The sequence below is a fragment of the Serinus canaria genome, chromosome 13 (genome assembly GCF_022539315.1).
Source record: "Serinus canaria isolate serCan28SL12 chromosome 13, serCan2020, whole genome shotgun sequence".
In the NCBI taxonomy this organism is placed as follows: Eukaryota; Metazoa; Chordata; class Aves; order Passeriformes; family Fringillidae; genus Serinus; species Serinus canaria.
This window is the reverse complement of record NC_066327.1, coordinates 2,748,148-2,762,758: the sequence shown is the minus strand read 5'-3', so window position 1 is coordinate 2,762,758 and position 14,611 is coordinate 2,748,148. Positions and strand designations below refer to the sequence as shown.

Below are 14,611 nucleotides of genomic sequence, written 5' to 3'. Positions count from 1 at the left end.
CTGGCATTATCTGGCCCCGAGTTCAGTCATTGACCTTTTCCATTGCTGGCTAGTGCTGCTGGCCTTGTTCCTGTGGGGTTTGTGCACAGCTGGCACGTGGCTCCAGCAGCAGGTGTTCAGATGAGAGCTGCCCACTCCAGAAGATGTGAAGAAGTGTCTGCCTCTTCTCATCTGAAGATGTGCAGGCCCTGCAGTGGTCCTGCTTTCCGTGCAGAGGGTAAAGCAGGAACGTCACAGTACAGGTGAAAGTCTTTCCACTCTCTATTCTTCCAGTTGTCTGTTGTTCAGGAATATCCTTAAATAGTGACTTTCAGGGCCTCTGTTATTAGGCTGTTAGAAGACACAGGAATTACAGTGATTCTGTCCAAGCTATTTTTGAGTTCAATTTTTTGGTCTTTGCATGGCAGCTTATGTTGGATGAAGGCATTTGCTTTTGTCTTGCTTAAGAACACACTCTTCATCATTTTAGTGTTAAGCTGTAACCTTGCATTAGAAGCATCACCCTCTCCATACAATTAATGACTGTGGACTGTTCTCAATAAAAAACAACAGGTCCCTTATTTTCTTTTCAGACTTAAACCTGCAACAGTGATCAGTCCATGAAAAGATGGAAAGGGTGGCCTCTACAGAAGCATGTGTGTAATATTCCAGGAAGCACAGAATGTCAGACCTTGGGTCCAGTTCAGATAGTGTCAGATCAGTAATGTGTTAGAGAGACTGTAATAATGTGAGAAATTGTGTTCACTCTTGTGCAAGAGTGTGTAGAATGGTCCTGAGGATGCTTTCAGTATTTGTTGGATGGGAGGAAACAAGAAGAATTTTAGCCAAGATCTTGCACATAAATCAGACTGCTGGAGTCCCTGTGTGTATGAGTGTGACACAAGAACAAGTGGTTTGGGCACAAAAATAAGTAAATTAGAGATTATAAGACACATGAGCATTACAGCACTGAGATTCTGGCATAGTCATCCTAAATCATAACAAAATAAAAACTTCAAATTGTTATTATATAGTAAATTATTGAGTATAATGTGCAAAAGGGGGGTGAATAAATGTATGTCTGCAGTGGTAATTCTTGTAGTCTGTCTCCCTTTGACTCCAGCCAGCCAAACAAATGTCACCTCTGATGCCTTCTGTGGCTGTTGATTAGCTTTGGCATGTGCAATATCAAAATATGAAATTAAGAGCTGGGGTTGGCACCTGGGTTAAGTTCTAGCTGGTGAGGTAAATAAAAGGCACCTTCCTCTTACCCTCTGGAAGGCCTTGATGTGGTTATTGCTCATTTTTTGGAACAAAGTCTGAAACAGAAGTGAGCTGTGAGTGTGCTTTGACTGTCCAGAAGGAAGAGCCAGTGACCTGCGGTTGGAGTCCTTCAGGAGACCACCAGGTAAAATCCTTGAAAACAGATACTTGGGAATAGGAGAGCTGTAGTGGATCAAGTTTGTCTGTCTTAATCAGGCACAGAAGATCTGTGGTGTGACTTCTGCTTTCAGAAATCCCAGGTATGAATACCACAACAAATTTTGAAAACAGAGGAGGTATCAAGTGTAGGTCCTGCTTGTCCAGGCAGCCTGTCAGTTCCACTGCCTTGGTCTGCTGAAATGATGCAGGTATCCAGTGTAGATGCAGATAGCCAGGTTACCTGGGCTTTTGGGTTATGTGGGGTTTTGATGGTGGTGCTTTGGTAGTTCTTTGGGTTGGTTTATTTTGGCTGGACTTTCTATTTTCCACTTCTTTTGTCAACAGTTGAGCTGTTAACAGCTCCTTCAATTAGACCTTTTTAAAGTGGAGGGAAGCTGCAGTTCCGTTGCTCCTTATAGGCTAAATCTGTGCATTTTTAGCCTTTGCTCAGGGGTCCTGTGGATTTCTCTCGAGTACTTTTCCATGTTGTTTACCACGGTGTTCAGCTCTGGTTGCAGAAGTCCCAGATGAGGCCTCAGTGCTGAATTTGAAGACTTAATTCTTTGTCTTTCCTTCAGCAGTGCTTTATGTACACTGCAATGCAGCGTAAGCCAGCATTGCCACCAGAAATAGCTCGTGTAAACATCTCAGCAGTTACTCCGTGAGCCATCCTGGGGAAGCAGAGCTGTGGAAAAAGTGTCACTTTCTTGGTGTATTTGGTACTAAATTGATGTTCTGACCCAGTTTTCAGTGACTGAGCCCCATTGTCCCACCTGCTGCAGCTGCAGAGATGACAGGACTTCCAACCCTTTTACACCACCAGCAAATCCAGTTCACATGAATACATAAGGCATGAGCTGTGGCATTTGAGGCTTGTTTATTGACTTTGCTGTCTTTACCAGCAATTGCCACGGGGGTGGTGGCCTTGACATTTTGGAGGTAGAAGGGGTCCTGTGGCCAGTGGCCTCCAAGAGTCCATGGCCCTCATTTTTGTGCTCTGATTGCTCTGGACTAGCCAGGCTTCCAACCCAGACAGTTGGATGTGTGATTTCTGATTTTGTTGAGGAGTGGGCAATTAGTTATGGATTGGTTTTTGTAGCCCCTTGATAATGCTGAAGTGATCCAGATGTGGGGTATTGAAGCCAAAGAGGAGGTGCACAAGTCTCTTGAGCAGCTCATTGGACCTCCATTGCTCATTTCCATCAGCTGCACCCCAGGGGAGGTGTCTGTCTCAATGGCAGGAGAGGGATTCTCCATCGTGTCCAGCACCACTTCTCAGTGCTGCCAGCCAGAACTTGCAGCACTGCACCAGCCATGCAGGGTGAGGTCACAGTGTGCCTGGTGTGTGCTGGCATAAAGAGATTTAGGGTGGAGAGATTTGGTAAGTATTGACTCTGACATTATCGAGAAGCAGATTGGATGCTCTCAAACTGTGGAAATACATTGTCTGAAGACAATGTTCAAACTTAAAATACAATTTATTCTGTAATAATTACAAGCTGGGTTGTGGGAAATCAAACATTTACATTTACATTGTGGTGTAAATCAAGCCTGCAGAGATATGCACATACCAAATAACAAATCTTCTGAGGGATAAGGTGCCTTATTTCCAGAGGTTTCTATCTAATTTCATCCTTTTTAACAGCTAAGGAAATGAAGTTACTGATTCATGACTGGTGAAGGTGGCTGATCTATAAACCAGTAACCATTCACTTTTTGTAGCACATGAAATGGATTGATTTATGTTTGGGGTTTTTTTGTGGGTGGCCAGGAGGTGTTTGTGCATTTGTACCTGAAGATACAAGCCCTGCCCACACTCCAGTGATTGTTTCCACATGTTAAATAGGCTGTGCTTAAATATGAGGAGTAAAACCTGTGTGAAGTAAAACTTGAGCAAAGAAACTGTTAAGAAAGTTCCTTGAATCTAAGCATTTCTGCTGTGTTGTGTCTGTGAAGGAGAGGCATTGATTTCAAGTATACTTAAAATATTTGAAATTTCATTTCCTAACTTTTGTTCCTGTAGCAAGAGCAGGGCAGTTTAGAGTGGTAAATTGGTGGAATTTAAACTAATAAACGTTTAAGTTTTTCCTACTCTTAAAAAAAAAAAGTATATTAGAACTCAGTCTGCATTGTTTTGAGTGGGAAAGGGATAATAAGTGTTTAAAGTTGAAAAACTCTTCACATTCAGAAAATATTAAATCACATATGTTTCCCAAACTTCTGGTTTTGGGCTTCAGTGCCTGTACTTATCCTTAATACCCCAGTATGATGGTTTTTGAGCCTTCCTTTAAGTTCTTCAAAGGTCTGACTTGAGACTTCAGAACAAGTAACAAAGCTGCCAATTGAAAGATACGGGGGTTTTACTACTATATTAGAGTTAATTAAATATTCAGGTCTTGGGCAATTGTTAGCAGATCGTTTAGTTTTAATTAGCTAATTATCTGGCATGTTTGCAAATGATTTTTAACTAATAGTGCATGTGGCTGAACTCTAAAATAGTGTCTTTGCATTTCTTTTGTGTGACTTTCCTACTAACCCGACTGATGAACGAACGTGCCCTGAAGGAATTGGTAAATTGTCCACTGCCGATGGCAAAGCCTTCGCAGATCCCGAGGTTCTCCGGAGACTGACGTCGTCCGTCAGCTGCGCGCTGGACGAGGCGGCCGCCGCGCTGACGCGCATGAGAGCCGAGAACAATCACAACAACGGACAGGTGGACAAGTACGTGCTGAGCACCCTGCTTCTCCAGTTAGAGCCAGTTCACTGGACATGCTGACCACCCCTGCTTCCCCACTAAGGGTTATTATTACAAATACACTTAGTTTTTTCTGTACTGAGCACCCTGATTCTCCAGCTATAGGATTTTATTTCAAATTCACTTAATTGTACATACTGACCGCCTCTGGTTCCAGAGCTATGGGATTTTATTTCAAATACAGTTAGTTGTATGTACTGAGCACCCCTGGTTCTCCAGCTATAGGATTTTATTTCAAATCCAGTTAGTTGTACGTACTGACCACCCCTGGTTTCCCAATTATGGAATGAGATTTTTTTTTCAAATTCAGTTAATTGTACATACTGACCACCCCTGGTTCCCCAACTATGGAATGGGATTTTATTTCAAATCCAGTTAATTGTACATACTGACCACCCTTAGTTCCCCAGCTATGGGATTTTATTTCAATTTCAGTTCTATGTATGTACTGACCACCCCTAGTTCCCCAGCTATGGGATTTTATTTCAATTTCAGTTCTATGTATGTACTGACCATCCCTAGTTCCTCAGCTATAGAATGGGATTTTATTTCAAATTCAGTTAATTGTACGTACTGACCACCCCTGGTTCCCCAACTACAGAATGGGATTTTATTTCAAATTCAGTTAATTGTACGTACTGACCACCCCTGGTTCCCCAACTACAGAATGGGATTTTATTTCAAATTCAGTTAATTGTACATACTGACCACCCCTGGTTCCCCAACTACAGAATGGGATTTTATTTCAAAATCAATTAATTTTGTGTACTGACCACCCCTAGTTCCCCAAATAAGAAATTTTATTTCAAATTCAGTTAATTGTACATACTGACCACCCCCCTGGTTCCCCAGCCATGGGATTTTATTTCAAACCCAGTTCTATGTACGTACTGACCACCCCCATTCCCCAACTACAGAATGGGATTTTATTTCAAATTCAGTTAATTGTACGTGCTGACCACCCCCAGTTCCCCAGATATGGAATGGGATTTTATTTCAAATTCAGGTAATTTTATAGTTAGTACTTAGTAATGGGCTGTTCTGCTAGAAGAAGCAGATTACATCTGAAGGTGTAATTACTGTCCCATCAGGTTATTCACTTCACTGGATAAGAGGAAAGTACAAAAAAGTGTTACTTTGTAACCTGGTGCTCTTTCTGTGTATCAGAGAGTTGAGTTCTCATTCAAGAAAGTTCAAACTCTTAGCTGTAGAAAAGTAGGTGATTGCTCTCTTAATTGAAGAAGTTTGCCTGGTTGGAGTATTCATATTAGTGGTCTCTGTGATACTTGACTGCTGACTTTTTGGTTTTGTCTGCAATAGGAATTTGCCTTGGCACCTGCAGTCAGCATTTTGTCATGGTCATAACCTCTGTGTATCTGGCATTCCCTGAAGTGGGAATAGCATCAGAGAGGTTTACTCCTGTCTTGCAAACCCCACAAAAACCAGCTTTGAGCACTCCTCTCTGCATCTGGTCTGTATGAGAGCATATTACAAGTTAGCAACTGATGAGAACGAGCTCATTTAGACAATAAGGAAAGGGTCTATCTCCATTTCACCTGTGGAGATATTGTGTTCGTATATAGATGAACTTAAGAAATATACACACACACACGCACACACACACACACACACATATATATATATATATAAAAGGTGTATTTTCAAGGAAAGCTTAGCACTGAAGTCCAGAGTCTTTACTTAAAGGCTTCCTCCTTGACTAGGAAAGCTGCCCAGCTATTGCAGGTGTGTTTTGAGCTGACTGTGTGGTACCTGTTTTGCAGTCGCAGTTTGGCAGAGGCATGCTCCGATGGGGATGTAAACGCTGTGCGGAAGCTGCTGGATGAAGGACGGAGCGTAAATGAACATACTGAAGAAGGGGAGAGTCTGCTTTGCTTGGCCTGCTCAGCAGGATATTATGAATTGGCACAAGTAAGTAACAAATACAGTTCGAACTAAACATTTGTGAAGCATTGTCTGAGGGGCTTCTTGGATAGGTAAACATTTTAGCTATTGTGGTTATTATAATTTTTTATTATTTCAACAGAATATCAGTGAATACTGCTTATTGTGGGTTTCCGGTTATAGTTTGGGTTTCTTTAATGGAAAATGCAGTCACAGATGCCTTCAGGTTGAAGGGACTAGTCTGAAGAATGAATTCTATGTTTTCTGATGAATCTACTTTTCTGGCATTGTTCTAGATGCAGTCCAGCTGTTCTGCCAAGCAAGTGTATCTAAAATAGCAGCAAACCTAAATTCTACATCTGGTTACCTTCTAAAAGCTGTATTCTGAGTCACACAATCATTTTTCTAAATCACATTTGTATTAACCGTGCATTAATTTCTGTTAATTTTGAGCTATATTGCTTCTGTATCTAAGGGCAGCTGCTTTGAAATGTTTAGGTGATAGATCTTAGAAATCCCCAACTTCACATTCTGGTGCCAAAACACAGGACAGGGAGAGAACTTCTCACCTGTGAGCTTGACCTGGGGGTGCCCTGGTCATTATTGCAGGTGACATTTTCAGTGCTGTTGTTCTGGTCAATAAATTGCCCTGTGACTTCTGAAAATGTCCATATTTCACTGGAACTTAGATATGAACAAACGCAGAAGCTCAGGATTTTCTGCAGCAGAGCCCAGTGCAGGCAGTAACAGTGCATTGTCCTGGGGGTGGCACTGGGCTGTGAGGGGCTGTGGCAGCTGCCTGGGGAACCAGTCTCACAGACCCCACTGGATTAAAGCAAAAGGTTGGTGTTGCAATTTACTCACTGTAGTGAACTTTTCCCCCAGGTGCTTCTAGCCATGCACGCCAACGTTGAAGACCGAGGGAATAAAGGCGACATCACTCCCTTGATGGCAGCTGCCAGTGGAGGCTACGTGGATATCGTGAAACTCCTCCTTGTCCATTGTGCAGATGTCAATGCACAGTCCTCCACAGGTAACTGGGGAGCAGGAGCACAGTTAGTAAGGCTGGCACATAAGGCACACAGCTCTTCTGAACATCTGTGTTTTTGTCTAACACTTTCATTCACAAGAGAACGTGACAGGAACTGTTAGGAATAGACCAGATCTGCAGTGAATGTGTTTGGAGTCTGAACTGGCCATTATTAAATATGGGTTTTAATATAAATTCTAATGGAAAGCACTGTTCCTGTGAAAACCACTCTGGTGTTAGAGGACAAGAAAAATATATGAAGTTTATCTTTTCTCATTGATATAATCCAAAATTACCCAGTAAGATGACCATGGGATGCATCTCATCAGCACCAGTTATTTCTGTCTGTTCCTTTTTACTAAAGAGGAGTTAACATTTTTGAGGGCATTGAATATTCTCTGTATTGGTGGTTCTTGACCACAGCTTAACTGACCTCAATGCCAGCATTAACCTGCAGCTGGATTCTGTTTATTAAGATAGAATTTAAACTTTGTTCAAATTTTCAAACAGGTCATGTGTCCAAACTATGAGATATTCTTTTATCTTTCTGTTTAGCCATTTTAAGCTAAGTTACCTTAAAATTGACTGTAGCATTTAAAACATGAGCCATATGTGAGTGTCTGTCACTTACAGTACCAGAGTTTTAAATTATAAATTTATTCTCAGCCAGCCAGTAGAAGATTTTCAAGGAATTACAGGATACAATCTTAGGAAAAAAAAAAAAAGACAAACCAGAAAATCACCTCCCAACTCTACAGTAACAATTACTCATTGATCTTTTTGTGTGTGTTTATTTGATCAAATTTTGTGTGCTAAAGTAGAAAACATAACAGTCAAACTGAAAAAATCCTGATTTGTAATACTGGCTTGGGATTAAAACTTTCATGTTACAGTCATTTGGGGTTTTATGCCCAGCCTGGAATGATGGGCTGGAGGAACATTGCTGTGAGGTAAAAGGCTGCTGCTGGTGATGTCCTTAGGTTTGTTGGACCTGTTAACACTGATCTCCTTCCTGTGTTAGGAGTGGGTGATGGAAAGGGCTCTCATGCAACCTCTCCTCTGCAGGGAACACAGCTCTCACCTACGCCTGTGCCGGGGGCTTTGTGGACGTGGTGAAGGTGCTACTGAAAGCTGGTGCTAACATAGAAGACCACAATGAGAATGGACATACCCCCCTGATGGAAGCAGCCAGTGCAGGGCATGTGGAGGTTGCAAGAGTATTGCTGGAATATGGTGCAGGAATCAACACTCACTCCAACGAGTTCAAAGAAAGTGCACTTACACTCGCATGCTATAAAGGTATTGTCTCTTGCCTTGTTTTGTAGTTTTGTTTAAATTTGTTTGCTTGGATTTATCTGACTACAACTTTCAGCAATACTTTGAATGTCTTCCAAAGAGTTTTGTAAAACTGGATCTTGGTTTTAAACTCAATGTCACTAAATGTGCCGGTGTTGTGTAGTGGTATTAATTCTGTATTTGTGTCCAGATGGGGTGGACATGTTTGACATGATGCAGATAAAAACTTGTAACTGGCTGTGTCCAAACTTGTGCTTTGACATACCACCATTCTCTCCTCCTACCCACTACCACATTCCCGATTTCACTCCCAGTTCCCTCACCAACTATCTGTGAATTCTGAAAACATCTCTGTTGGTTCTTCAGAAAATGCAAAGTTGGAATGTGTGTTTCTGTAATATCTGATGGGGACACAGTGTCTCCATTATTTCTGGATTCTTTTCCTTCAGTGTAGTTTGGGAGAATGCTGTGAATTCTTAGGTGTGATGAACTTTTATGGACTTTTACTTAATTTCTTTTACTATTTAAAGCTTCTATATAAAGGAACAGTGCAGTGGTAATCCACTGTGCTTCTATTGTTTGCTTTCCAACCATTGCTTTTCTACAAATAGAAAAGAAGGATGTGGATTATTGTCATGGTATCTTTAGGCTCTGCCTCTGTGGTTAAGGGTGAGGATACATACTATGTATAACCTATCTAAGGACTTGCATCTGGATTTGTCATGGATTTCCTACAGCATATGGTAGTTCTTACAGGCAAATGCAAGTAATAGTGCACCTGAATGTGTTGGAGGGTCATTCTTGTCTCTTCTGACCCAGAACCTAATTGAGTCATGGAATGTAAAACCTTGAATCACACAGATGTCCTGTATTGTCTTTGACAAGATGGTTGATTGTTTTCTTGTCAGTTCATGTAAGACTAAGTCTTCCAACAGACAAGAATGCTCATCAAGAGGCTAAAAGCTTAGAAGGGACAATTTCTAAAATGACAGAAACTGTAATAGAGTTTAAATCAAGTTTTGGTAAAGCTCAGTAGAAGCTTTTAAAAATAATGCCAGACAATATGATATAATGTGTGTATCTTAGTTCTCAGAAATATGTCTGTGAGTGTTATTAAAAATCTTAAAGTTAAATTCAGACCTACATGGACCCATACCTAAAAAATAATCCCCCCAGCTGTATGCTGCCTTGGAACTCTTAAATGATCTGTCACTATACAGTTCAGTAGGGAATAAGCACAGTTTTGTAGCTTGAAGTCACAAGGAAAGGTTCTTGTGTAAACTTGAATTAGACAGGTTGGTCTCCATCTCACAGCTGAGCAGTATCTTTGGGAAAGGCTTTCTGAAGGCTGCTGACTCATTTGTGTTGGTATTTTTAAAGAGTACTTTAAAAAGCCATGTTTGCCAATTGTAACTTGTAAAGATTCTAACAGCAAACTGTGAAAATCTGGATTATTTCATTAAGTGTATTGTCTGTACTACTAAAAGTTGATGGTGTGGAATGCTCATTTATTTTATCTGTTTCATTTGAAGGCCATTTAGATATGGTTCGTTTTTTGCTTGAAGCTGGAGCTGATCAAGAGCACAAAACAGATGAGATGCACACGGCGCTGATGGAGGCCTGCATGGTAAATACCTTTGTTTGTACTGCTCCCTCCTCGGGGAGAGAGGAATGCAAGAGGTGATAAAATAGTGAGCCTTGGATAACAAGCTGTTTGGGGCCTGCAAGTGAATTTGTGTGGTGTTATTGTAAAAAAGTGCTTACTGTAGCTCCCACCAGCTTCTCCGTCTAACTGCTCACAAAGGAAAAATACTTCAGTTTTTGGGGGGATGATGTGTTGTTTTAAATGCTCCCTGTGTGAAGTTTCGGTGACTAATCTGCAGGGTAGTGATGTAGTACAAGTCACTAGTTTGAGGCTTTGTTTTTTTGTTTTTTTTTTTTTGTGTGTGTTTTCCACCTCTGTTTTTATAAATAAGGTCTCTCAGTGTGTTGTGGAATGAGCCTTCCAAAAGTGCACTGAGCTGGATGATTCATGCATTACAATTGTCTGTTCATCACTGCTGGAAGTGTTTAGCATGGAGAGATGACTTGCTCTCTTCTAGCTTTCTGTACATGAGGTTGTGAGGTTTTTCTTTTGACCTACCATTTTATTTTGAAAAATAATGTAGTCTTTAGTTCTCTAGCAACTGTCCCCATAATTTCAATGCAGCCATTGAGGAAAAACTTCCCTATCCAAGAGCATCATCTTAATAAAAAGTGTGCTATTGTGTCAAAGCATATCTGTGACCATTTCTGTACAGACCTTGGATGACCTTTTCTCTCTTTTTCAAGCTGGGGAGCTTCTTTGAAGAAAGAACAGGGACCTTGTTTCCATAGGAAGCACAGCAAAAAGAGGGAAACTGATTTTTCTCCCAGTAGGCTGTAATCCTTGGAAGATAGGCTGCAGTGTTCTTCCAGTCTGCTGAGAGCTGGAGGATCAAGTGTTCTTTCAGTGCAGTTGTGAGGTGATGATGCAAGCGACCAAGGTCAGGGTGTAAGGTGGGGAGCTGTGTCCAAGTCTTCCCATAGTGAGCTGGTAATTGTATCCTTGAATAGCCTTCCCTGTAGGAGAGCCTGGTGCCAGTAAGGAATTCAGAAGGACAGTGGGTGTGTGCTGTCACCTAAAGGAGATTGCAGCATGACTGCAGACTAAAGGTTAATCAGCCCCACTGTTCTGTTTAGGTTGGGTTTTTTGTTTGGTTTTTCTTAGTTTCCTGGTGAAACAATCCAAGGGCTGGCTTCATTTGGAGGCTGTGAAGCAGCTCACTTGGGGGAGAGAGTTGTGAGGTTTGCCTCTGTATTTTCAGCTCCTTGGTGTTTCAGACTAGGTGTTCTGACATTACAGAGTGTGTATTGGCATTTGAAAGCAGCAGAAAGGAAGATGAGCCTTTGAAGTCCCAACTCCATAACAAGGAATTTGTTTTTTGTTATCATTCAGCTGCACCCTTGCACAAGGGAGCTGTTCCACCAAATTGTTGTGACTGTTGCCAGTCTTCATCTCTTTCCATCTAAGGAATGCAGCAGGTACAGGTTGCTGAGATGTCTGGTCTCTGATCACCAATTCTTTTGTAAGTGCCTCAGAGTTTGTTTTGGTCGGGACAGTGACACACTTGGGGTAATGCCTCTAATGAGGTGGCTGTTGGCTTTTAGGTTTCTCAACCTCTGAGAACAACAGCCTGTGTTTAATGTGCACCCCTGATTGCTGTCCATCTCAGGTTACCTACAACCTGCTTCATGGTCAGCTTAAGCTTTCCCCTTTTGCTGATGTTGTGGCTCTCTACCAAGCTACACCTTTGGTCAAATGTGGATTTTAGGTACTTGGTGTATTACAGTAACTGAGAGGTTTAACAATACTTTCTTGAGAAGTTGGCAGATACATCTATGTGCTTTGATTGGTAAGGACTCAGACTGCTCTGGCAATCCTAATTCTCTTGTTCTATGGCTTCACCCCTGGGCATTTTTCAGTCACCTTTAAGAGTTTTTCCAAGTCTTTTCTCCTCCTGTTACCTGCCTTATTGTTACCCACTTCAGTTTCTCTTGCAGGTATCTTTCCTGGGATCTAGAAGTTGCCAACTGGGGCTTTTTTGGTTTTTTGTTTGTAGAAATCATGAATCAACTACTAGTACCAAGAACAAGAAAATCTTTTTTTCTTATGCTTGTTTTGAGGAATACTCATGGAGGGGGTTTATTACTTATGGCACTTGTTTGCTATCTCTAGTATGTTGTGTCCCAAAGGTTGTGCTGCAAATTAAGTCTTGTGCCATAATTCTTTTTCCCTCAAGAAATAGAAACACCAACATATACCTACCTAGCTCTTTTTTCCTCATGCATTTAAACCTGACTTAGATGTAGGGGGAAACCTAAATGTTGGTTAGGTCCAAGTATTGCCATTAAACCATGATAAATAAAAAAAAGCCCAGTCTTTGTAGGATAATTTTCAGGCCTAGTGTGATAGTGGTTGCAACTACAGTATGAAGTGACTCCAGTTCTGTGTGACTCCTGGGTTGCCCTTTCTTGCAGGACGGGCACGTGGAGGTGGCACGGCTGCTGTTGGACAGCGGGGCCCAGGTGAACATGCCTGCGGATTCCTTCGAATCCCCGCTCACTCTGGCTGCCTGCGGCGGGCACGTGGAGCTGGCAGCGCTTCTGATCGAGCGAGGAGCCAACCTGGAGGAGGTTAATGATGAAGGTTACACACCTCTGATGGAAGCTGCCCGGGAAGGCCACGAAGAGATGGTGGCCTTGCTGCTGGCACAAGGTGAGATCCTGTGGCGATGGAGCGCTCAGAAGGACACCGTGTGATCCATGGCCAACAGGTGTCCTGTGCAGATTGCTCTGATACTGCTCACTGCTGTACCCACAGAGCAGAGCTCAAACACCCAAACTGCTCTGGGGGTGATGAGCATTCACCTCCCCAGCCAGTGTCAGTAATGGCTGTTTTGTTTCCCAGGGGCAAATATTAACGCACAGACAGAGGAAACGCAGGAAACAGCCCTGACCCTGGCCTGCTGTGGAGGCTTCTCTGAAGTTGCTGACTTCCTTATTAAGGCAGGAGCTGATATAGAGCTTGGTTGCTCAACACCTTTGATGGAAGCTGCTCAAGAGGGTCATCTTGAACTGGTGAAATACTTGCTGGCAGCAGGTATGTGTTCACAGCAAGTGATTAAGCCCACAAGTACTATGGACTTGATGTGTTTTGTATGATTTGGAACATCCCTGGGCTTTTGATAGTGCCAGTGTTGTAATAAGAAACCGTATCCTCAGATAATTTAGCAAGAAGGAAAAAGCATTTCTTGCACCTCTGTATTGCTTGATACTGGTAACAGAGGAAAGTGCCTCCTGGAGCAGGTGATCCTGCTCCATATCTAGAAAGCATCCACATTCATTAGAAACTTTGTTTCCAGCTATCTGCATCTAGGACAGAATTTTAATACAGATAATGCTTGGTTTTGCTTGCTACTCCAGCTTTGACTAAGACTGGTTATCTGCATTCAGTCTCCCTGAATAACCAGTTCTTTAGGAATGGTGTGCTGGGAAGTAGTGTGCAAGACAGATTCTGGAATGTGCTGGATTTCTGTGATGAATGGGCTTTTACAGTAGTAAAAATTAAATCTTGCTGGAGTTTGGTATAAAATGATGCTTTGATGTTCATCTTTCAGTTTATAAAGTTGGTAGAGTCTGAAGTGTTCTGCTTAAAATAATAAAGAAAAAGGAGCTGTATTTGGCATATCTTCCTTGTTGTGGAAGGTGATTTATTTGTATGCTCTAAGAATAAGCATAAAATTGGCTGGATTTGTAATTTTAGAAAGTGAAGCTCCCTGCTCATCGAGGGACAGTAACAACTGTGCCACTTGGTGCGTTGACACCAGCATGTGACACCTGTCACCAGCTCCCTTGGAACGCTCACTGCCTGCACTTCACTGCTGATAGCGTAGAAAGTTGATTAAGGAGCCTTGTTTTGGCATCAGGGAGTCTCTAATTATACCTCACACCTTAAAAATAAGAAAATGGCTAATCATATTGGCATTTCTTTTTTTAAGAATAATGTGTTACATATCAAGAGACAAGTGTAGTTTTCAGAGAGCTGGTGTATATGAAGCTAGACAAATTATTTCAATAAAATGGTTTTAAAGCAAGTGATTTTAAAGAGCAGGAAAGAAGGGACATTTGTGGAAGTGTATGGGTTTGTTGTATTAATACTAGTTCAGTGATGTGCATTTTGTCTGGTCTCCCTTGGCATACAGCTCTGAGTCAAATGGACAGTCTGCAAAACTGTCTGGATTCCCTTTTACTTGATGTAACAACTGAAATCCTTCTTACTGTAGAGGGACTGTAGGAATAAGCAAACATAAGTTTAACTGCTTAGATTGTCAGTCATGCTTTTTCCAAGCCTTGGCTTACCCCCTGTCCTTGGAGTGTTTTCACTATGAGAGCAATTTTTGCCATGAGAGCAATGCTCTTGGACTGTGAAGGCTGTTGGTCAGTAGGATATAGCTACTGTCAGAGATTTTTGTGTTTATCTGATGTGAAATATTTGATAAGGACATGTCCAACATGAAAAAAATGTTGTGTTTGTAGGAGCTAATGTTCATGCCACTACAGCAACGGGAGATACAGCTTTGACCTACGCCTGTGAAAATGGACACACAGATGTGGCAGATGTGTTGCTTCAGGCTGGTGCTGATCTG

General features: G+C 41.9%; 1 protein-coding gene across 1 annotated transcript in view; it reads left to right on the top strand.

Moving 5' to 3' along the window:
* ANKHD1 (ankyrin repeat and KH domain containing 1) overlaps window positions 1-14,611 on the top strand; it is a 99,840-nt gene that overhangs the window by 30,801 nt on the left and 54,428 nt on the right. Inside the window, 8 exon segments of the mRNA XM_050979872.1 lie at window positions 3,966-4,122; window positions 5,938-6,085; window positions 6,944-7,091; window positions 8,154-8,387; window positions 9,917-10,011; window positions 12,444-12,681; window positions 12,874-13,065; window positions 14,502-14,611. Coding sequence (XP_050835829.1) covers window positions 3,966-4,122; window positions 5,938-6,085; window positions 6,944-7,091; window positions 8,154-8,387; window positions 9,917-10,011; window positions 12,444-12,681; window positions 12,874-13,065; window positions 14,502-14,611 — 1,322 coding nt within the window.